This window comes from Lagenorhynchus albirostris, chromosome 2 (assembly GCF_949774975.1).
Source record: "Lagenorhynchus albirostris chromosome 2, mLagAlb1.1, whole genome shotgun sequence".
Lineage (NCBI taxonomy): Eukaryota > Metazoa > Chordata > Mammalia > Artiodactyla > Delphinidae > Lagenorhynchus > Lagenorhynchus albirostris.
The window spans coordinates 73,143,139-73,166,779 of record NC_083096.1 but is presented as its reverse complement, the minus strand read 5'-3'; the positions used below and the strand labels follow the sequence as shown (position 1 = coordinate 73,166,779).

General features: G+C 46.6%; 2 protein-coding genes across 3 annotated transcripts; one reads left to right on the top strand and one right to left on the bottom strand.

Moving 5' to 3' along the window:
• The first annotated feature begins 3,394 nt into the window (after positions 1 to 3,394).
• NAXE (NAD(P)HX epimerase) lies at positions 3,395 to 6,277 on the top strand. The gene is made up of 6 exons (XM_060136118.1): positions 3,395 to 3,612; positions 3,759 to 3,867; positions 4,012 to 4,122; positions 4,206 to 4,319; positions 5,491 to 5,638; positions 5,958 to 6,277. Exons 1-6 carry the CDS (start codon positions 3,431 to 3,433, stop codon positions 6,158 to 6,160), a joined length of 867 nt encoding a protein of 288 aa, XP_059992101.1. The 5' UTR covers positions 3,395 to 3,430; the 3' UTR covers positions 6,161 to 6,277.
• Positions 6,278 to 6,590: 313 nt separating this feature from the next.
• LOC132512041 (G patch domain-containing protein 4) lies at positions 6,591 to 13,668 on the bottom strand. 2 transcript variants are annotated; one of them, XM_060136097.1, is made up of 8 exons: positions 13,534 to 13,668; positions 10,933 to 11,073; positions 10,390 to 10,463; positions 10,186 to 10,278; positions 9,999 to 10,085; positions 8,311 to 8,402; positions 8,001 to 8,051; positions 6,591 to 7,777 (listed from the first exon to the last, which is right to left on the bottom strand). In XM_060136097.1, the coding sequence occupies exons 2-8, from the start codon at positions 11,009 to 11,011 to the stop codon at positions 7,060 to 7,062; spliced, it is 1,194 nt and encodes a 397-aa protein (XP_059992080.1). In that variant the 5' UTR covers positions 11,012 to 11,073; positions 13,534 to 13,668; the 3' UTR covers positions 6,591 to 7,059. The 2 variants fall into 2 exon arrangements, with proteins under 2 accessions (XP_059992080.1, XP_059992088.1); XM_060136105.1 differs by lacking the exon at positions 10,186 to 10,278.
• Positions 13,669 to 23,641: the final 9,973 nt, after the last annotated feature.

Below are 23,641 nucleotides of genomic sequence, written 5' to 3'. Positions count from 1 at the left end.
AAGCCATTGCTTACCGAGTTGGTTGTGTTTGATACCAAATGTGTTTATTCCAGTTGTGTTATTGTAATATGTAATTTAATTAAATTGATAAACTAAGAGTGTGAAAACAAGCAGTTTCTATGAAAACTAAATTGAATCCTTAGAAGACGTGATTCAGGTGACTCACCTTAAAAACTGCTGTTGAATTAGATGTAAGCAGAGAGACTATTACAAATTGGGGGAAAATCATAAAAATCTAGATGAATTTTGCACTCAGTTTGCTTCAAATATACAATAAATTTTTTTCCACCTTAAGGACACAGACTGCAAATTGCAGGTGATATGTAAGTGGTGAAGTTTATGAGATAAAGAAGATGGAGAACTACAATCTTTGGCCCTATCCTCAGAGACAAGACCCTGGTCACACTTTGACAGATGGCAAATGAATGGTTATTTTTGGCCATGCCATGCGGCTTGTGGGATCTTATTTCCCCCACCAGGGATTGAACCCTGGCCCTCGGCAGAAAAAGCGTGGAGTCCTAACCACTGGACCACTGGTGAATTCCCTGTATTTTTTGTTTTAAGTTGAAATAAGATCATCTACTCCCAGTCATGTCAGATAAGAGCATGTACTGTACTGTGAATTACTTCACAATGAAATTTTGAGGATGCATTAACATATTTGTAGAGGACCTACTATGTTCCAGGCACAGAACTAGGTACAGGGGACACAGCTGTTAATCTTCCTTATCTAAATGGAGCTTATTATCTTGTCAGGCATTCAAGATGTCTTGACTGGGATGCAGATTCACTGACTGTAACAAAAACCAATATAACATTGCCTTTAAATAGAGAAGAATGGATTTCGAGGGACAAGTAGCAGCATCTGTCACACGAGAGTATTGCTACTGGGTCAGGCCAACCCAATATCAACCATCATTGGTTCTACCATTTCATAGCTATATTATCTTAGGCAAATTACTTGACTTCTCTCTGCTACTCAATTTCTCATCTCTAACATGAGGATAAAAATACATCATAGGATGGACAGGATTAAATTAGATAATATATGTAAGGCATCTGGAACTCAGTAGGTGCTCAATCCACATGCCCTTCTTGAACTGGTTTTGAAGGCATTTCCCAAAGAAAACTCCAGAATCTGAAAGGCAGCAAGGTGGACTAGGGCACTTGGGCACTGCCTTCCTGAGGATAGCCCTCATTTGGCTGTTTCATAAATTGTGAGTGTGTGTGTGTCATAATTTTATAGTTACGTCTCATCAGAATGAAGTCAGCAATTGACAACCCTTTAGTTACATAGTTCTGCATTTGGAGAGGCATTTCAGCATAGAATAATGCTTAAGACTACATACCCTAGGGGCTTCCCTGGTGGCGCAGTGGTTAGGAATCCGCCTGCCAATGCAGGGGACACGGGTTCGAGCCCTGGTCCGGGAAGATCCCACATGCCTGCCGCGGAACAACTAAGCCTGTGTGTCACAACTACTGAGCCTGTGCTCTAGAGCCCACGAGCCACAACTACTGAGCCCAGGCGCCACAACTACCGAAGCCCGTGCACCTAGAGCCCATGCTCTGCAACAAGAGAAGCCAATGCAATGAGAAGCCCGTGCACCGCAACGAAGAGTAGTCCCCGCGCGCCGCAACTAGAGAAAGCCCACGCACAGCAACGAAGACCCAACGCAGCCAAAAATAAATAAGTTCATTAATTTAAAAAATAAATAAAAATAAAAACACTGAAGAGCACTGCATACACAGCAGCCCTTAAAAAAAAAGACTACATACTCTAGGTCAAGCTGCTTGGATCCTAGCTCCACTGACAGCTATCACTGTATCATTGGACATGTCATTCAACATCTTTGAGCCTCAGTTTTCTCATCTGTAAAATGGGGATAATAACAGAGTTGTGAGGATGAAATGAGATGATTCATGTCAGCACTGGGCACATAAACTCAAAATGTTATCTATGTCAAAGAAGCATGCTTCACATTGTGTTTTAGAAATGAATCTTCAGAATTACCAAATTAATTTTCTCAAGTAGGCCTGTAGGGAGTCTTGACTAATATATAAAAGTGAAACTACTTATATACCGGTGAAGTTATAAAACAAAGTTAATGAGGTCTTGAATAAGATTATCCAATTGTAATGTAAACCCTACATTTCAATTTAGATGAGTAAACTCTATGAGTAAACCACAAAGAAAGTCTAACAAAAACAATTTTCCACCGCAATCACAGTCTGATACATTCAATTTCCCACAACAAACATGTAAAACAAACATAGATGAAGGCCAAGGGTACAACCCATAGGAGATGGTAAACCTCTTATAATTAAAAAGGAGACTATCAGAGGAGTAGTTAAAAGCAGGAGGGGTTCTTGTTTTCTCAGTGAACTAGCCGGGAATGGAATTCACGATACAGAAAAAGAATATACTAGCATAAAAACAAGACCTTCAATCCTGTAATAAACCATAAAGGAAAACGGAAAAAACAAACACACACAAAAACCCAAGACCTTCATTCCACCTGGATAATTATCTTTATCTTAATGCCTTAATGTAACTGGTCTGTTATTCCCCATACTTCTCTCTTAACCCGGCAGGAGTGTGTTTGCATTCTTAAAAGCTCTTGGGTTACAAGTTTAGTCTTCCTCTCCAGGTTTTTCTTGAAATATTATCGTGACCTGGAGTCTAGGGTTTCAACTACATTTTTAATCTTGGCATACTCAACTTATTTAAGGTTTATACTTTTCTATTTCCACAGCTATTACCCGATGAAGAGGGATAAGTATTATGTATGATCAGGGAAGTACAGCGTGCTCTCCTGGTAAACAGAGATAGGGGAAGCTAATTTGGTGGGGAGAGGGGTACTAAGTTATATGAAATGCTTAGCAGTGTGAATAAGAACATTAATTTATTGAGCCCTATGTACCAGGCGCTGTCGACGACTTTGCATGGATTACCACCCGATGAAGTATGTACTCGTAACCCCATTTTATAGACAGGAGACTGAAACCTGGAGAGCCAAGTCCACTCAGCCACTAAGTGGTAGGGTGGGAACCCGGGCTAACTGCTATGCTATACAGCTTCCTGAAAGAGCTACGAAAAACAAGAATTATTATCAAAGGGCGGTTGGAAGCAAAGCACTTCGGTCATCTGTGAGGCAATATGAAAATGCTCCCGCGAAGGGCTGGCATCTGGACAAGGCGCCCGGACGAGGTGGGGCCGGGGCGGGAGGGCGCTGTCGCGCATACCAACACACGGAGGAGCGGTGGACTCCCACTACCGGTCCCGCCAGCTCCAGAACCACCCCCTTCAGGGGCGCGCGCGGACCCTGCCTCTCGGGGGCGGGACGAGGGGCCGCGCATGCGCCGACCGCGGCGGGGCGGGGCGGGGCGAGGCGGGGCGGGGCGGGGCGGGGCCGCGCGCTCTGAGAGCTGAATGTCCGGGCTGCGGGCGCTCCTGGGGCTCGGGCTGCTGGTTGCGGGCCCGCGCCTATCGCTCCTCCGAGTCCAGGCCGGCGCCTGTCGCGCGGGAGCCACCTGGTGGGGGCCGCAGCGGCTGATCTCGGGTGGCCGCGGGGACTCAGAGGTCATGGCGAGCTCAGCAGTGAAGTACCTGAGGTTGGACGGGCACGTGCTCTCTGGGCGGGCACGCTGGGAGCGGGACTTGGGTGGAAGCCCAACCCCCCCAGGGGCGGGACCTGGGCCGCGCCGCCTGCGCGACGGAACACCTGAGGGAAGGGGACTCAGGCTGTGGGTTTCCTCAGCCAGGAGGAGGCCCAGGCCGTGGACCAGGAGCTGTTTAACGAGTACCAGTTCAGCGTGGACCAACTTATGGAGCTGGCCGGGCTGAGCTGTGCCACAGCCATTGCCAAGGTCAGTGGCACAACTCTCCACCTAAGGGGCAGCCACTGTGCAAGCCACCTGGCCTAGGCACAATGAAGTGGGAGGGACGGCCAGGCCGAGACTGGGCTGTCACTGCCCGAAGCCCTTCTGAATCCCCTTTGACTCTGCCTTCAGGCATATCCCCCCACGTCCTTGTCCAGGAGCCCCCCTACTGTCCTGGTCATCTGTGGCCCCGGGAATAACGGAGGAGATGGCCTGGTCTGTGCTCGACACCTCAAACTCTTTGTGAGTATGTGGGGAAGGGCTGTCGGGGAGAGTATGAGGTTTCCAGGACCTGGGCTTGAATCACCCCTTTCCTTTCCTCATAGGGCTACCAGCCAACCATCTATTATCCTAAAAGGCCTAACAAGCCACTCTTCACTGCACTGGTGACCCAGTGCCAGAAAATGGACATCCCTTTCCTTGGTGAAATGCCCCCAGAGGTAGGTGGTTCCAGTTCACTGCCCTCCTCAATACTGCTGCCCGTGTTCTGCTCTTCCCTCACCTTTCCAGACTGAGCTCATTTGCTTATCTTCCTCTCTAGAGGATTAACTCTTAGAGGGCAGGGATAGTGCCTGACACAGAAGATGCCTAAAGCATGCTATCTGAATGGAAGTGGTGTAAGAGCCTTCTCCATAAGGCGTGCTCCATGAGTTCCCAACACTACCTTCTCTTCAGCTTCATTTCCCCTTAATTTCCCCTTGTCACTTTTTTTTTAAATTAATTAATTCATTTATTTTTGGCTGCATTGGGTCTTCGTTGCCGTGCGCGGGCTTTCTCGAGTTGCGGCGAGCGGGGGCTACTCTGTGTTGCAGTGCGCGGGCTTCTCGTTGCAGAGCACGGATTCTAGGCGCGCGGGCTTCAGTAGTTGTGGCTCGTGGACTCTAGAGCGCAGGCTCAGTAGTTGTGGGGCACGGGCTTAGCTGCTCCACGGCATGTGGGATCTTCCCAGACCAGGGCTTGAACCCGTGTCCCCTGCATTGGCAGGCGGATTCTTAACCACTGCGCCACCAGGGAAGCCCCACTCCTGTAACTCTGCAGCCAGTTCCTCTTCGCCTAGCTTGCAGTAAACACATCATCTGCACCTCTTGGAAGCTGAGGTGACTGCCTCATCCTAAACCCTTTCTTCAGATGCTTCAGATCTTGGATTTAGGAGTGGAAAACTTGAGAACTTTTTTTTAAAATTCCTTAACACATTTTACAGATGAAGAGACTGAGATGCAAGAGAAGGGAAGTGATTTGTGCAAAGTCACAGAACCAGATCATGGCAGAGCCAAGACCAGAACCTGTCCCTCCTGACTCCAAGTCTCAGGCTATCCTACACTGTAGCCTCCCCAATGGTTGGCAGGCACTCAGAACAGAAAATGTGACTGCACTCAGAACAGAAAATGTGACTGCACTCAGCTTGGCCTCAATCAGTGACCCACTTGCACTTAACTCTAGGCCTCAGAATGCCATCTGAACGAGATAAAATTATATTTGTAAAAAAAAAAAAAAAATTGTATTTGTGCCTATGTGAATGGTCTGTGGGTACAAAGGACAGCCCTCTCCTGTTAAGGGTTCTTTGTGCAGCTGCCGGCTCTGACATCCTTTCCTTTTTCTGCTCTACCACAGCCCACGCTGATTGATGAACTATACGAGCTGGTGGTGGATGCCATCTTTGGCTTCAGCTTCAAGGGTGATGTTCGGGAGCCATTCCGCAGCATCCTGAGTGTCCTGAATGGACTCACTGTGCCCATTGCCAGCATCGACATTCCCTCAGGTGCTGGGTCCAAGGAGGTTGGGGGGATTGGGGCCCTGCCCTGCCTTGAGGTAGGTACTAGGAGTCCTGGTTCTTGACTCAAGGTTCAGACCAAGTGTAGAGGCGCATACCACAGCCAGAGTAGGGCTGGGGAGCGAAGTTCAGGAATGCCCTTTACAGTGACTGTCAGAGACCACAGCCCAGGAGTACATGGACACGATTTCCTCAGGTGGGGACCCAGGGGGCTTCCCACTCTTTTAGGACTAGAGTAGAGCAAGGTGTGGAAGGGGACTGGACATCTGGTCTTTTCCGCTCTTTCTGAATACCACCTTCTTTTCAGGATGGGATGTGGAGAAGGGAAACTCTGGAGGGATCCAGCCAGACTTGCTCATCTCCCTGACAGCACCCAAAAAGTCTGCAAGCCAGTTTACTGGTCGCTACCACTACCTGGGGGGTCGTTTCGTGCCTCCTGCTCTGGAAAAGAAGTACCAGCTGAACCTGCCACCCTACCCTGACACCGAGTGTGTCTATCGTCTGCAGTGAGGGAAGGCGGGCGGGCATTCTTCCCAATAGATTTAGTTCCTCTCTCCCAGAACTGTGGAGTCCTGGGAGCTCTTCTGGCAATAAAGGTTAAGAGATGGCAGGAGCCAGAGAGCAACACTGGAGATGTGGTGCCCTCTCTCTGGGGGAACAATATGCAAGAGGGGTTGCTATGACATTTGGGGGCAATGACAATTCACTTTCAGATGCTAAAAAAGGCTCCCAAGTGAGGTGTGCTGTCCTTTACACACACACAATTCTTATCAGGGATGCAGACAGGGAGCTGGGTGAGGTTCTCTGAACTTTCTCCTTCCACTTACCAGCACAGCAAGACTACAGGAAGTTAACAGAAGGAATTTCTTCAGAGGCCTCCAAGGAAACTAACTTGTATTCAGGACCTTCTCAGGCTGAGAATGGAGATGATGGTCAGGACTTATATATAGGCTTGGAGACCAAGCTGATGTTTATTCAATTTGGTATAGTTAGAAACTGGCAACCTGTGGGCTGAATTCGCATGTCTTTCTTAGCCTTCACAAAATTAAAAAATCAGTACATTTCCCATAGGTCTACATTTTCAACTTCTTTTAGCCAAGATGCCCCTTCAGAGGCTGTCTGCATTCCCGTTCCCATAGCTCCCCAGCATCCTTGTCCCTTAGCTGCCCGGGCCTTGCAGGTGCTTGAGTTCAGCCTCTCTGGGTTAGATGCTGTAAGGGGGAATGTGCCTGCTCCCTCAAGTCAGACACGGCACTACTGCTCTCCTCTCAGCGGACTACTGTTCCAGAGCTGTTTCCTCCTTGGGAGGGACTCCTCACTGAGAGGGTACACAAGACCTGCACCAACTCAGGTCCCTGAGGCTTCAGCTCCTGAAGAGGAATCGATCGGGCTGCATCTTGACCTGGCCTTCAGTTTCTCTTCTTCTGTTTCTTCTTTTTTGCTCTCTGGTCAGTGTGGACTCCAGGTCTTTCCTCCTCTGGTTGCTTCTGCCTCTTCTTACCTTTGCCACTTGAGCCCGTGTATGCCTTGCTCTCTGCTGTCCTAGCCCTGCCACCTTCCTCCTCTCCTTCATCCCCTACATGCAAGACGTCCTCCTCCTCCTGATGCCGCTGTCTTTTCTTCTTGCTTCTCCTACTTTTCCGATCACTGCATGATCTGCTTTCTGCTTCTCTGGTCCCACCATCTACAACAGCCTCCTCCATGTTCAAGTCTTCTTCCTCATGCTGCCTCCTCTTCTTCCTTTTCCTGAGGGACTGATCAGTTTGTTCTCTGTTTTTCAATTCCCCAAGCCCACTTGTTCCTGTGGCCTCTTCTTCCTCATGCCTTACAGCTGTTCCCTCTCTCTCATCTGTGACACTTTCTTCTTGATGCCGCCTTTTCTTCTTCTTGCTTTTCCTGACACTCTGGTCAGTGTGTTCTGGGTACTCTTCTGCATTCCTTTCAGTTGCCGTGGCCTCTTCCTCCTCTTTCTGCTTCCTTTTCTTTTTCTTTTTTTGTGGGGGCTTGCTCTCAGACTGCAGTTGAGGGACCCCAGGGTCCTGGCCTTTGAGACAAGCCAGGAAGGCCTGCTCCTGGGCCTCTAACCGAGCAAGCTTAGCCTTCATCGTGATCCCAAGACGGGCAGCCCTGAAATAGATGGGGCCCAAGTCAGAGGGAGGGTATTGGGGAAAATAGGCCTAATCTCTGAGACTGCAGAGAAAGTTCATAAGGGAGGAGCTGCTTGTCTTCAGGCAGCTTCAGAAATGGGCAGAGAATAGGAATCACTTTCTCTGGGGTGAAAAGAGTGGCACAGGGGTGGGCTTGTGATGGGGAGAAAAGAAGGGAGCCCAAGAAGCTAACCGCTACTTACTTGTGTGCTGTTCGCCCCTCACAGGCCTGGAGCATCATCTCATCAGTCAGACTGTTGGGGAAGGGCAGGAATCAGGAGTTACAAACAGATCTGGTGGAAAGGCTTGACCTCTCCTCCCCTCTAAAACATTCCTTCAGCACTGAGTTCCTACTCAGGACCTGGCACTTTTCTAGGTGTAGGGGATACAAAGATGAGTACAACACATTTCCACCCTGATGAAGCCCACAGTCAAGCATTACACTTGGTCCTTTCTTTTGAGATTGGAAGGCATCTCCTCCCACATGCCCCTGGCACTAAAAAGAAGTCTCACATCTTTGGAGGCTTGGACCCCTGGCTGTCGTCATCACTGCAGCTTTCCAAGTCCTTGTCTGGCTTCTCCCCACTTGAAGTCAGTGTGGCCGTCTAGAAGGAGGAATCATGGGGGCGAACAAGGCCCACTCAGCACCACCACCATTGCTCTTCCCTCCTGGAAAGGGAAGAGCAGTGGTGCCACTGCCACCCTGAACAGCCACTGGCACAAATCTGTCAGCCCCCAACATCGCTCCTTGCAGCCCCACACGAGATGTGCCAAACTGCATACATCAACTTGGGCAGGAGGTGGGCTGCAGTTGGGGGCGGGTGGGGTGGGGGCAGTCCTGGCCTCCCTGGCTCACAGCCAGCTAGTGGGCAGAACAGGAAGGGAGGAAGAAGTGCTCTGGGTCATCAGGTCTTCACAGTGGGACAAGTGCCCCCTGCCGGTCATCCCATGGTGCCAGTAATGCACAATAAAGATGCTACTTTTCATGCCCCCTCCCCCTATACCTATGCACAGTACTTCAACCAGGTTAAGAACCTACTTTGGGCTAAGAGGTTGGGGATAGAGTGGAATAAGGACGAGATGGTTCCAGCCCAGATGCAATCTACATGGTTGGAGGGTAAAGGAATATGGCAGAACATAGAAAATGATGATGAAAGTGTTGTCTGTGCTAGAGGAAGGGTACCCTACTCAGGCTTCAGGGTTTGGAGAATAGTTTCTACAAGGAGCTGAGCCCTGGAAGACAAGAAAAAGGTCAGCAGGTAAAGGGGCAAAGGAAGCAGAATGTCCCAGGCAGAGGGAATAGCATGTGCAAAAACTTGAAAGTGAAAAAACATGGTACCTTGAAAAGATTCAGATTCCATCTGGCTAAAGTGTAGAGGTCCTGAGAGGTGGCGAGAGACAGGCTAAGAAAGAAGGCAGGGACAAGGCATGAAGGGCCATGTGAGCCAGTCTGACACATCTGGACTGTGTCATCCGAGGTCAAGGAGGAGGCAGTGACAGAATGAAATCTGTGTTTTTCAGAGAACGCTGGCTCCTTTGTGGAGGATGAACTAATCGCGGTGGGGATTGAGACTAGAGTGAGGAGTCTAGTTATGAGGCTGTGAAAGAAATGAGGCAGGAGAGGATGATGGTCTGAACTGGGGCAGAAGATGGCCACAGAGATGAATGGGAAGGATTCGCTAGATAATACATAGAGCCCTTAAGGACATAATAGAGGATCGTTAAATGTTAGCTCCCTTCTATTGGCGGGCTAGAAAAGGGGAGTCTGAACACCTGGGTTCTAGTCCTGTCTGCCATTACTAGCCAACTGAGGGCTCTTCAGCGAGCCACTTTCCCCCCTTTTGGCCACATCTGCAAAATAAGGACAATGGGTCAGATGATCCCGCAGGTCTCCTCTGACTTTTAAGTCCTCTGAATTAGACATCCCCTCCCTGCCCTGCTCTGACAGCTCCTGACTGTGCCCCACCCCCCACTCCCCGTTGCTGCCCCCTCAGCAGATGGCAGGGATCCATTCAACCTGAAGATTTCAATTCTTGCTGAGGGTCTGGGCAGTCTAGGTAAGCAACAGCGAGGTTGGTCACAGGATCCCACTGTTAGGACAGTCCTGAGAATAGGTAGGGCATACAAGGCAATTGTTCAGGCCCCAGGGGAGACCAGGGAAGGAAAAAAGGATGGGCCCTCTCACCCCCAGCCTCTAATACCTTCACAAACTTCTGATACAGCAAGTTGGGCTTGGAAGGATCATGACGGGTGGTCTCCTTAGACAGGCACCTTATCTGTACACCATCCTGTGGGGGAGTATCCGTGAGTGGGTGACATGCCATGTCTCCCTCACCCCCACATGTCCCAGGCCCTCATGGTTCATGTGCCTACTATTAGAGCTTATACCTGCCCAGTTTTCACTACCAAGCTGGCCGCAGTCTTGTTGAAGAGATCATTCCACCAGTGGTTTGTGAACTCTTTGGCAGGGTCGTGTCCCACCTGCCAGAGGAAGAAGTGTGAACTCGGGACCCGTCATTCCCCTTCCTCCCCCTATCCTCAAGGCCCCCCTGTCCCATCCACACTGACCTCCCTCAGCCTGCCCAGTCTTACCCCATGAGTGTCCTGCTTCAGCGTTACCCTGAGGGCCTGGGTGATGCCATTCTCCTTCCGGCCCAGGCCTTTGCCTGCAAACACAGTGAATGATTTGGCTTATTCCACTCCTGCCCCAAGCCCTCACAAGGCACACCCAGCACATGCCACTCCTTGCCATTCCACATACCTAACTTTGGGCATGCTCCGTCCATCTTGGAAGCCCTCCCAGTTGCACTGTTTCTAGCACCTCTCCATGCAGTCCTCCCATCTTTGAGCCCAAACTATCTTTCCTTCATAATTCTCTCAGGACAGAAGTCGTGTCTCTTCCTCCCCCTCCCAGTCCTCCGAACCACTTCTTTCTCACTATCCACCATCATATTTCTTCCCTTCTTCCCTTTTCTGGAAATGTCAGCAATTTTCTTCTGCAAATTTCCCTTTAAACTAACTTTCCTCCTTCAGTTGAATGGACTACATAGGGGTTAATCCAGGATGATGCCTCTTCCCTGGGCAGAGGGTAGTGAGGGAGTTGGGGGGATGTGAAAAGGGCCCCATGGGAATCACCTCGAGTCCATCCATGCTTTAGCAGCTGCTCCTCAGCAAACTTCATCCCACGACTCTTGACCTCTGGGGTGACGCTCATGGTGAGAAAAGAGTCACTGTCCTCAGGCCCTCACCAGAGAAGAGAAGGGGTCACTATCTTCCCTTTAAGAGGAAAAAAAAGAAAGTGCCCAAATCATCCATCAAATCCATCCTGCCTGCTCCTGTAAGAATTCTTCCCTGAAGCTGGAGCAGAGACAGAGGAAAGCGGCCTGGTGCCTGGGGAGCTCCCTGTCCGACCACTGAGCGGTCAACGTCAACATGCTGAAGGCCAAGGAAACCTGGTATTAATAATAACACCCAAATGTATGGAGAGCTCCCTACATGCCAGGCTGTGCTAAGATTTTACATGGATCATTTTGCGTACTCTTCCCAGCCCGGGAAGATTTCCTGAACTTTACATTCAGGAAAGTATTATATCCCTGTTTTACAAATGAGGAAACTAAAGCCTAGAGAGGTTAGGTGACTTACTCAAGGTCACACAGCTGATACATACTGAACTCAAACCCAGGCAGCTTGTCTGCAGAGTCCCCACTCTTTACCACTACCTGATAACATCTCCCACGATTTATTACCACGTAAAAACAAAGCAAGGAGGTGCTTGTTAACCTGACAACAGTACTTAACAGAGCCCATATCCTATACCTGTGCCCCAGCATTTACACTGTCCTCTCAATGTGAAGGCTACATGCCTCTTCCCCACTGCCTTTCAGTCTTGTTGGAGCACCCCTTTTGAAACTGTCCAGCTTAGGAAGGGCGCTCTTATTGAGCATTTAAAGCGTAACAGAGGGGTTACACATATTGCTATACTGTCTCATTTAATCCTGACAGTCCTGTGAGATACACCTTATCCTTATTTTACAAAGGGTTTTTTGCCTGGGGTTACACAGCTCTTAAGAGATGGAGCTGGAATATGAGCTCAGGTTGCCTGACTCCACAGTGGCCCACTTTCTATCACATTCCCAACTACAGTCATCCCTCAGTATCAGCGGGGGATTTGTTCCAGGACCTGCTGTGGATAGCAAAACCCATGGATGCTCAAGTCCCATACTTAGCCTTCCGCATCCCAGGATTCAACTAACCACTGATTATGTAGTACTGTAATATTTATTGAAAAAAATCCACATGTAAGTGGACCCATGCAGTTCAAATCTGTGTTGTTTGTCACAGCTGTAGTTGCATTTGTTTAGAGTTGTTCAAGTGTTCCTCATTTTGGACTCCACAATGGCACTGTCCAACTTATATACCAAATTTGCCTCTGAAATGGTTAAGATGGCTTATTACACAAGACATTCAAAACTAAGACTATCACTGCTGACTTGAGTCACTAAAGTTAACTTGTACTAAGATCATTTATTACAGGCATTGCAGACCATTTTAAAAGCTGATTAATGGCACTCCTGGAGTAACCCTCTGGCCTCCCCAAGTGACAACTCCAAAGGCTAAAACTTTCAGTTGTGTTTAAGAATGTCTAGGAGTATGCTAATAAAAAAAAAAGTCAGACACTTCAAGTCACCCCTCCTAAACATTACATATTAGGCTTAACAACGATGACCAGTCTGGTTAGGTATGAAGAGTAGCAAATTTAGGATGAATCACACTTCTGTTCACATTTCTACTGTGAAGGATGATCATTTGAAAACCTAAGTGACACCTTGAGAGTCCCAACAGAAAAGCACTGAGTGAAGAAATGGCCCTATCTTGCTTCTTGATAATGCAACAGAAGTAAAATTCAAACACTGAGGCCTTTGAGGCCACCTCAAACCTCTGCTTCTTCTCACAAGTTATTTCTAATCTACTAGCCCCCAGATTTCAATAACAACAACAACCAACACATGCATTTACTCAATGCCAGCCTGCTGCTAATTGCTGAACACACATTATCTCATTTAATCCTCCGAACAACCCTATTAGGAGTTGTTGGGGTTTTTTTTGTTTTGTTTTGTAATTGACAAATGGCCCTGAGAAGTTTAGTTACTTGTCCAAATCAAACAGCTGGCAAGCAGCGGATCCAGGATCTCAGACATTCCAGAACTGGTGTTCTTAATCACTACATTGCTCAATCTCATAGACGTCTGTACTTTACGCTGTAAAACCTACCATTGCCTGTCCCTTGTCGCAGTAATTCGAAACTATACGCCCTGGTTTTATTACCCAACCCCGGTGTACTTAATGCAACTCCAAGAATCGAGAATGCGTTCAGTCGTCATTCGTTGAACTGAGTGACACAGATGGTAATTGCTTTAACCGACCTAGAATGGATAACTGGACAGAAGCAACTAGATCCCAGGCTGTGCGCCGCAGTCTTTATAAACTTATAGCACATTTTCAGGAACTGTTTTCTTTCCAGTCAACCTGAGTTTTCTGGAGAAGGGGCCCTGGGCCACCTTTCTTACAGCGATTCCAAAGAACCGGCAACCCTTTCCCTAGGCCTCCTTCCTCTTGAGGTCTAAACTCCAGCCCTCCTCCCGCAGTTTCACTTGGGTAAAACTACTCTCCTGCTCTCACATTTGCTCCTGAGCCCGGGCTCTGACAGCCACCGTTCGGGGGACTGTAGGCTCTTACCGTTAGTGTCAGGTCCTCTCCTCAGAAACATGTGCTAGACGTGATCTGTGCGCCGCCATCTTCCCGGAAGTGCCGTTTCGGTCGTTCTAGGCTGTCGAAACCATAGAGACGCACGCCGGAACCGAACTCTCGGTCGTCCCCGGAGGAACTGTGTTGTGCACGTTTCAGAAGATCCGGAAAGTGTTCTGTTTTCTTCCTCCCTGAAAGTCTGAACGGCCGTGGGACTTCAGTCCTATCCGGCTCTATTGGGATGCCGAGAACAGCTTTGGGTCCGACACTGACTAGTTCCAGGCACAAATATGAGGAAGGAAAACTTTAGGGGAAACCATCGAGAGTGGCCTGAGAGATTCGTGGAGGCAGAGAAGGAGGTAGCACCTCTGAGGTGATTTGCGGGGATGAATACTCAGCCTGCAGGGACAGTTATTTATAAAATCCTAGAGATGAGAGGTTTCAGTAGGTTCATCAAACACTTTTTTTCTTCTCTTTTTTTTGCGGTACGCGGGCCTCTCACTCTTGTAGCCTCTCCCGTTGCGGAGCACAGGCTCCAGACGCGCAGGCTCAGCGGCCATGGCTCACGGGCCCAGCCGCTCCGCGGCATGTGGGATCCTCCCGGACCGGGGCACGAACCCGTGTCCCCTGCATCGGCAGGCGGACTCTCAACCACTGCGCCACCAGGGAAGCCCATCAAACACTTTTTGACTCACCACGCTGTGCCAAGACCTGCCCCTTCTGGTACTGGTGATACAAAGATGCATAAGAGAGAGCCCTGACTTCGGGGTGCACCTAGTCTAGCCCAGGGAAAATCGGGACCTCGAGTGGGACTGGAGAGAGAGGGAGGATCCCGGAATCCATGCCAGGTTGAGGAGTTTGGACTTGCCTTTTAAGTATTAGGGTCCATTGAGCAGGGGAGGGAAAGAACATATTGCAAACAAATCAACAAGAGAGGCTGCAGGTGCTCTCATCCCCACAAACTGTTCCTAGGCTTCACGGAGCCACCCAAGAACTAAAACCTGAAAAAAAAAAAAAAAAATCCCTTGTTTGCGTCCCTGTATCAGGATTTACGGTAATTTAGAGGCCGACCCACCCCCACCCCCACCCCCACGGAACTTCAAAAAGAAAAACTGCTGTTTCATAGTAAAGTTTTGTCATAATTGCTCAGTATGTCATACTCCCTCATCCCCATATGATTTCTTTTTTTACATAAAATTAATTTTACTTTTACAATATGCTACCTGGGAAGGAAAAATAAAGGGGGAATTTCCTGGCGGTCCAGCGGTTAGGATTCCGAGTTTTCACTGCCAGGGGTCCGGTTCGATCCCTGGTCGGGGAACTAAGATGCAGCAAGCCAGAGTAGCGCGGCAAAAAAAAAAAAGAGAGAGAGAGAAAATTCCATAGATAGGTCTTCAGTTTCCACCATTTTCCCACTCCATCTCCCCTATCTATCTATCTAATATATTATACTGTGGGCATAAAAGAGGTTTGAAAACTCCTGAATAGGGCAACCTCAAGGGCCCTTTCCAGCCTACAATTTCTGTGTGGCATTCTTCGCCAGCCACTCCAAAAACCTAATGGCCATAATTCCTTGACTCAAGATTCTTCCTCTGGCCTAGGACCTTGAACTCCTGTTCTGCCTCACTCACTCATTTGATAAACATTTATTAAGGGTCTTCTGTAGGCCAAGGGCTAGGGGTCCAGCCCTTGTCCTGTTGGACCTCACCGTCTTGTGGGAGTGTAACAAGTTACCAGGCATTTATATGAGTGAGTGATGAGAGCTGTGGCAAGGTCAGGACACAGTGCCACAGGGGTAAGAGGAGAAGCCAGGGCCCCTGAGGGCTTCCTGAAGGAGTCTCTCCCAGCCTATAAGCCTGTCCCTGGGGGCTATGTGGGACTGCAAAAGAAGAAATGGGCCTCCAGGAGTTCCAAGTTTCATGGGGTCTCACACTCCTCACAAGAGTTGTGAGAAATAAAATCCATTGTAAGAACAAGAATACACGGCTATTATAAAGTGAGCTGAGGGTCTTTCTACGCCGCCATCTTGGCTGCTCTCAGTTCTGCATGCTGGGAAGTCCAAGATCAAGGGACTGGGACAATCACCTTCTGGTGAGGTCCCTCTTCCTGATTCATATCCGGCACTTTATTGCTGTGTTCTCTCGTGGGGGAAGAGGCCATGACTACTTATAAGGAAATAATCTAAAATGCAGACATAGCAAGATCAATAGAAATATTTACTACGGAATATTTATAAAATGGAAAATTTGCAAAGAACCTAAATATCCCACAACAGGAGAATTGCTAAATAAATTATAGTGTAACCGTACAATGCACTAATATGTAGCTTTAAAAGGAGTCTTAATAACTTGAGGGAAATGTCTATGATATGATGGAAATGAAAAAAGCAGGTACAAACTGGTTCCTGCATAGTAAGAGCCCATCTATGTTAAAAATACATAGGCAGGGCTTCCCTGGTGGCGCAGTGGTTGAGAGTCCGCCTGCCGATGCAGAGGACACGGGTTCGTGCCCCGGTCCGGGAGGATCCCACATGCCGCGGAGCGGCTGGGCCCGTGAGCTATGGCCGCTGAGCCTGCGCGTCCGGAGCCTGTGCTCCGCGGCGGGAGAGGCCACAACAGTGAGAGGCCTGCGTACCGCAAAAAAAAAAAAAAAAAAATTCATAGGCAATGGCCTCAAAAGGAATAAAGCACTTAGGAATTTAACACAATATAACAGAAGAAGAGCAAGAGTTGTACACTGAAAATTACAAAATGTCATTGAAAGAAACTAAAGAAGAGCTACGTAAATGGAAAGATACATGTGTTCATGGGTTGGAAGACTTAAGAAGATCACAATATTCTCCAAATTGGTCTACAGATTCAACACAATCTCTATCAAAATCCTAGCTGGCTTTTTTTGCATAAGTTGACAAGCTGATTTGGAAATTCAAATGGTAATGCAAAGAGTCCTTTTTCTCGAAAAAGAACAAAGTTGAACGACTAACACTTCTCAATTTCCAAACTTACCACAAAGCTATAGTAATCAAGACTGTGGTTCTGGCATAGGCTAGATATAAAATCAATAGAATAGAAATGAGAGTCCAGAAATAAACCCAGACATTTATGGGCAATTAATTTTCAACAAGAATGCCAAGACAATGCAATGAGGAGAGAATAGTCTTTTCAACAAATTATGCTAAGACAACTGGATAGCCACATGCAAAAAAAAAAAAAAAAATGAAGTTGGACCCCTACCTCGCATCATATGCAAAAATTAACTCAAGATGAATCAAAAACCTAAATGTAAGAGCTAAAGCTCTTAAAAGAAAACATAGATGTAAACTTTCATAACCTTGGATTAAACAATAGTTTATTAGCTATGAGTCCAAATGTACAAGCAACCAAAGGAAAAAAACATAAATTGGGCTTCATCAAAATTAAAACGTTTGTGCTCCAAAGGACACCATCAAGAAGTAAAAAGAGGGACTATCCCGGTGGCACAGTGCTTAAGAGTCTGCCTGCCAATGCAGAGGACACGGGTTCGAGCCCTGGTCTGGGAGGATCCCACATGCCACGGAGCAACTAAGCCTGTGCGCCACAACTACTGAGCCTGCGCTCTAGAGCCCAAGAGCCACAACTACTGAAGCCCGCCTGCCTAGAGCCTGTGCACCGAAACAAAGAAAAGCCACTGCAATGAGAAGCTCGCGCACCGCAACGAAGAGTAGCCCCCGCTCGCCGCAACTAGAGAAAGCCCGTGTGCAGCAATGAAGACTCAACGCAGCCAAAGATAAATAAATAAATTTATTAAAAAAAAAAAGAAGTAAAAAGACAATTACAGAATGGAAGAAAATATTTGCAATCATATTTCTGGTAAGGTTCTAATATCCAAAAAATACATGAAGAACTCTTACAGGGACTTCCCTGGTGGTGCAGTGGTTAAGAATCCACCTGCCAGGGCTTCCCTGGTGGCACAGTGGTTGAGAGTCCGCCTGCCGATGCAGGGGACAGGGGTTCGTGCCCCGGTCCGGGAAGATCCCACGTGCCGCACAGCGGCTGGGCCCATGAGCCATGGCTGCGGAGCAACGGGAGAGGCCACAACAGTGAGAGGCCCGCATGCTGCCAAAAAAAAAAAGAAAAGAAAAAGAATCCGCCTGCCAATGCAGGGGACACGTGTTCAATCCCTGGTACGGGAAGATCCCACAGGCCGCAGAGCAACTAAGCCCATGCGCCACACCTGCTGAACCTGCGCTCTAGAGCCCGTGAGCCACAACTACTGAACCCGCGTGCCACAACTACTGAAGCCTGCGCACCTAGAGCCCGTGCTCCGCAGCAAAAGCCACCACAATGAGAAGCCCACGCACCGCAACGAAGAGTAGCCCCCGTTCACCGCAGCTAGAGAAAGCCCTTGTGCAGCAACAAAGACCCAATGCAGCCAAATATAAATAAATAAATAAAATTAAAAAAAAGAACACTTACAACTCAATAATAAAAAGACAACACAGGGTTTCCCTGGTGGCGCAGTGGTTGGGAGTCCGCCTGCCGATGCAGGGGACACGGGTTTGTGCCCCGGTCCGGGAAGACCCACATGCCGCGGAGTGGCTGGGCCCGTGGGCCATGGCCGCTGAGCCTGCACGACCCGAGCCTGTGCTCCGCAACGGGAGAGGCCACAAGAGTGAGAGGCCCGCGTACTGAAAAAAAAAAAAGACAACACAATTTTGAAATGGGTAAAAGATTTGGATTGACATTTCTCCAAAGAAGATATACAAATGGCTAATAAGCACATGAAAAGATGCCCAACATCATTAGTCATCAGGGAAATGCAAGTGAAAACCACAATACAATATCATTTCACACCTTCTAGGATAACTATTATTTAAAAAATGAGCAATAACAAGTGTTGGTGAGGATGTGGAGAAATGAGAACCCTCATACATTGCTGGTGGGAAGGTAAAATAGTGCGGCTGCCTTGGAAAACAGTATGAAAAATTCCTCAGAAAGTTAAGCATAGAATTACTATATGAACCAACAATTCCACTCCTAGGTATATACCCAAGAGAACTGAAAATATATGTCTATACAAAAACTTGTACACAAAATTTCATAGAAGCACTATGTATAGTAATGGCTAAAAAGTGGAAACAATCCAAGTGTCCATCAGCTAATGAATGGATAAACAAAACATGGTAGATCCACAATGGAATATGATTAGGTCCTCAGAGGAAAGGTGGTATTGATACATTCTACAACATGGATAAACTTTGAAAATATGTTAAGTGAAAGAAACCAGACACAAAAGGCCACATGCTGTATGATTCTATTTACGTGCAATGTCCAGAGTAGGCAAATCCATTGACATAGTTCAGTTGGGAAGAGGAAAATGGAGAGTGGCTACTAATGGGTGGGTGGAGGGTTTCTTTTTGAGTTGATGACATGTTCTGGAATCAGTGGTGTTGATTAAACTTGTGAACATACTAATACCCACTGAATTGTACACTTTAAAAGGGTGAATTTTATGGTAGGTGAATTATATCTCAAAAAACCCAAAAGAACAAAAAACCACAGGCACAGTAAAAGAACAAGAGAACATTAACATGTTACAGGCAGTCATTCTGAGATGAAGGAATTATGAGTAAGTGCATAGCCTTCTTTATACATTTTCTCTGAATTTTAGTTTTTTCTACAATTAACATACTTTGTCAGGAAAAATAACTTTAAAACAGCAAATGAATACAAATCAGAGTTCCTCAGTGCTGAGGAACTTGGTGCAGAAATGAGGAGAAATATGATTGGCAACAGGGAGACCTTCAGGAGGAGGTGAATGTGGCACTAAGATGACCAACTTTTTTTTTTTAACTTTTTTTTAAATACATTTATTTGTTATTTATTTTTGGCTGCGTTGGGTCTTTGTTGCTGCGCACGGGCTTTCTCTAGTTGCGGCAAGTGGGGGCTACTCTTCGTTGCAGTGCTCGGTCTTCTCATTGTGGTGGCTTCTCTTGTTGCGGAGCACGGGCTCTAGGCACGCTGGCTTCAGTAGTTGTGGCATAGGGGCTCAGTAGTTGTGGCTTGCGGGCTCTAGAGCTCAGGCTCCGTACTTGTGGCACACAGGCTTAGTTGCTCTGCAGCATGTGGGATCTTCCCGCACCAAGGCTCAAACCTGTGTCCCCTGCACTGGCAGGCGGATTCTTAACCACTGCACCACCAGGGAAGTCCGAGATGACCAACTCTTGAATTCCTTTCTAAATTTATGGAGCAGAATGAAATCCTAAAAATTAGGTACTGGGTTATCTTTCTATACTCTAAGTCCACACACAGTATCATAAAAATCATACTACGCTAACAAATCCCTCTGGTGCATAAACTTGTGTAACATTTTCCTCCACCTCTTCTCAGTTGTTTGTTCATGTATTTATTCTATTACTGAAATCTGAGAATGAGGGAAGAGAAAAGAGCTTGTGGTTGCAACTTTTTTTTTTTTTTTTTTGCCACACCATGTGGCATGCGGGATCTTAGTTCCCTGACCAGGGATCCATCCCATGTCCCCTGCAGTGGAAGCATGGAATCTTAACCACTGGACCACCAGGGAAGTACCAAATGTTGGGATTTTTGAAAGCTTATATCACAAATATTGGCAATGTTTACCTAATATAATGTTATTTTTCTTTCTGTTGGGAAAAAATAAAAGGTGCGCCTATGTGTCTTAGGGTTTTTTCTTAGACTGATATTATTTCTTAATCCTCAGGCCTAGGCAGTTTGTAATTTTCCTACTTCATTAACTATTTAAGTTCATAACAACAAAAATATTACAATCCCTTGTGCAGAGTGCTTTGCTATTTAAAAATAGTGGGTTTGGGGGACTTCCCTGGTGGTCCAATGGCTAAGACTCCATGCTCCCAATGCAGGGGGCCCGAGTTCGATCCCTGGTCAGGGAACTAGATCCCACATGTACGCCGCAACTAAGAAGTCGGTATGTTTAAAAACAAACAAACAAACAAACAAACAAAAAAACAATTACCTCAAACATTTTTAAAAAGTTTAATTAAAAAAAAAAAAGAAGTCGGTATACTGACAACAAAGATCCCGCGTGCCACAAATAAGACCCGGAGCAGCCTAAATAAATAAATGAATAAAAATGACTCAAAAAAATTAAAATAGTGGGTTTTATTTAAAACAGTGGTTCACAGTTTAAAATATCATTTTCACAAACATCATTTTATTTGATTCTCAGCCTAATCCCAAATTGTATATAGTCTTCCCTATTTGTAGGTAAGTAACCTGAGGGCCAGTCAGCACAGAAAACAGAAATGAAATGGTCTCAGCCACAGACGGCTGTTCTTTGATGCAATCTGGTGTGGGTTTCTGCTTAACAAACCCTTTGAAGCATCATTGGCATCTGCCCCTTGGTACCACGCTTCTCTCCAGTTTGGGTCAAGACCTGTCTCTGAGCTCTGCATCACTGTCCCTCTAGTTCTTGTCTCTGTCTTTCCCTGGCCTCAGTGTGTCCTTCTGTGAAGGGGCTTGGAAACCCCAGTGTGTGTACATGCTGGTTGTGGTGGTGGGGTGGTGAGAATGGATGAGGGAGGGAACTGCAAAAGGGGCCCTCTTTCCTCTGTAGTGCTTGCTGCCACTTCTAGAGTCAGCCTAGAGAAGTGAAGTTTTCAAGGCAGCAGACATTTCCAGTTGGCTTGTTTTTTATATTTAAAAAAATAAAATACTTCCAGGGACTTCCCTGGTGGTCCAGTGGTTAAGAATCGGTCTTGCAACGCAGGGGACGCCGGTTCCAGCCCTGGTGGGGGAACTAAGATCCCACATGCCCAGGGCAACTAAGCTGGGCGCCGCAACTAGAGAGCCCACATGCCCCAACTACAGAGCCCACGCGCTGTGGAGCCCTCGTGCCACAACTAGAGAAGCCCGCGCACCGCAATGAAGAGCCCGCGCACCACAATGAAAGATCCCGCGTGTCACAACTAAGACCTCATGCAGCCAATTGATCAATATTTTTTTAATGAAATATTTCCAGATACATCAGTAAAAATGCCATGGAAAAATTTCTGAACGGGGGCAGTATGAAAGACACCAATATGAGTGGAAGTAGAGGTGGGAAAAAGGTCCCTGCTGGAAAGAAAAGCAGCAGGGTATCCCACCTCATTCTTTCTCTTGGCACTGCTGCCACAAATACGAAGGAAAACGCTTTGAGATATTGGGGCTCTCTCCCTCTGAACTGAAGCTTAGCTCAGCCTTGTCAAAGCGAGTCTGAAGGGCGCTCTGAGTCTGGAGGACGCCCCCAAAACTTTCAGGTCTCTGCTATAGCATTCCCATCTCTGAACATCGTCCGCAGTAAACAAGCGGTGATCCTCCAGCAGTGCACAGGACTCGAGCTGTATGCGGAGCCCAGCACTCTGCAGGGCCCGTCAGCGCCGGTAACGCCGCCTTCTTGAGCCACCTGCTGGCTATCAGATGTATTGCATATTAAATCATGAAAAAATTCATACACATAATAAATACATAAATGCCTTGAAAGTTTGGAAGGACAGACAACAAAATGTTAAAATTTATTTTCTCTGTGTGGTAGGATTAAGTTTCATTTTTAAAAAATACTTGCTTATTTATTTGGTTGCGCTGGGTCTTTAGTTGCGGCTCTTGGGCTCCTTAGTTGTGGCAGGTAAACTCTTAGTTGCGGCATGCATGTGGGATCTCGTTCCCTGACCAGGGATCAAACCCGGGCTCCCTTCATTGAGAGCGCGGAGTCTTAACCACCGAGCCACCAGGGAAGTCCTGCGATTTTCATTTTTTAATGTTTTTATGTTTGTTAAACTCTCTACAATTAAATGCATCATTGTGGAATCAGTTTTTAAGAAAGCAATAAAAGTTGCCCTCCAATTTAAAAATTATTATTCTATGACTCATTCTGGCTTCATTTTTACATTTAAATGTTTGAGCTTCCAGGAATTTATTTAGTTTAAGGAATGAATTATGGATCATATTTTTTTCCCAAGATGGCTAACTGGTTGTCCAACCTCTAGCAGTCTCCAACCGTAGACATCTCGTTAAATAAATTATGCTACAGCCACCCACTGGAATACTATGCAGACATGGAAAAGAATGAAGAAACTTTATGTCATGTGCCGATAGGACTGATGTTCACAACATATTATTAGGTTAAAAAAAAAAGTAAGGAGCAGTTTGTATATGATCCTCATTAGATTAAAAAATAGAATATATGCATGATGTATGTTTCTATTTATGTGAATTCTTGTAGATTCTTAAAACCTTTGTGGGCAGGTACAGAAGAAGCTTAACAATGGTTTAATTGTTCCAGGAGGAAGTAAGAAGAAGGAAGGAAGAAGAGAAGGAAGGATTTTACTTTTCATTTTATCCCTTTGTTAGCGGTTTAATTCTTTTTCATTATGTTCATGTATTAATTTTGTTATGTTTTGTGATAAATAAAAATAAGTGGGACATTGATTTGTATGTGTTTATGGTTTTTAGAAATCACGTGATCCCTTAGGATCAATCAGTCAGTATCTGTGTTTTGATTGATTCTGTTCCCTTTGACACTTCTTCCCCTCACCAACAGTAAGGGCTAAAATATATTGAGTGCATTCTATGAGTCAGGCACAGTTCTAATTACTGATGTCATTATCCTCATTTTCAGAGGAAAACAATGAAGTAAAGAGAAGGCTAATGTTATCCAGTTAGTAGGTTGCCTGAGATTTATCTCCAGACACTCAAATTCCAGAGCCTGTGGAACTTAGCCATTATGCCCTGCCCTTTGGTTAAGCTTGCAAAAATTAAAGAAAGAAAGAAAATGTCAAATTTATTTATTTATTCAGTAAACATTTTCTGAATGCTAGTATATGCCAGGTGAGAAAACTGTTAAATTGTTTCTTGGGAGGCTTCCTTGAGGAAGAACAATGGATGCAATTTAAAGTCTCTGATGTAGCTAATGAAATTGAGTTGCTGTAACAATGGTAGCCCATTGGAGCAGCAGCCTTCGTAGCCTTAACTACAAGAAGGCACTGTAGAGGACTCTTGCTGAGAATGGCCACTTCCTCCTAGTGCCATTGCTGGTCCTCTGCGGGCTGGAGATACAAAGTATCCTCCCCTCAAGGAGGTTCAGTCTC

Coding starts and splice junctions, on each gene's coding strand:
- NAXE (XM_060136118.1), top strand. CDS start 3,431: ATGTCCGGGCTGCGGGCGCTCCTGGGGCTCGGGCTGCTGGTTGCGGGC. Junction 3,868..4,011: donor GTGCCACAGCCATTGCCAAG/GTCAGTGGCACA, acceptor CTCTGCCTTCAG/GCATATCCCCCCACGTCCTT. Junction 5,639..5,957: donor CAGCATCGACATTCCCTCAG/GTGCTGGGTCCA, acceptor CCTTCTTTTCAG/GATGGGATGTGGAGAAGGGA.
- LOC132512041 (XM_060136097.1), bottom strand. CDS start 11,011: ATGAGCGTCACCCCAGAGGTCAAGAGTCGTGGGATGAAGTTTGCTGAG. Junction 8,052..8,310: donor GGGTCCAAGCCTCCAAAGAT/GTGAGACTTCTT, acceptor CTTCCCCAACAG/TCTGACTGATGAGATGATGC. Junction 7,778..8,000: donor GAGGGGCGAACAGCACACAA/GTAAGTAGCGGT, acceptor CATCTATTTCAG/GGCTGCCCGTCTTGGGATCA.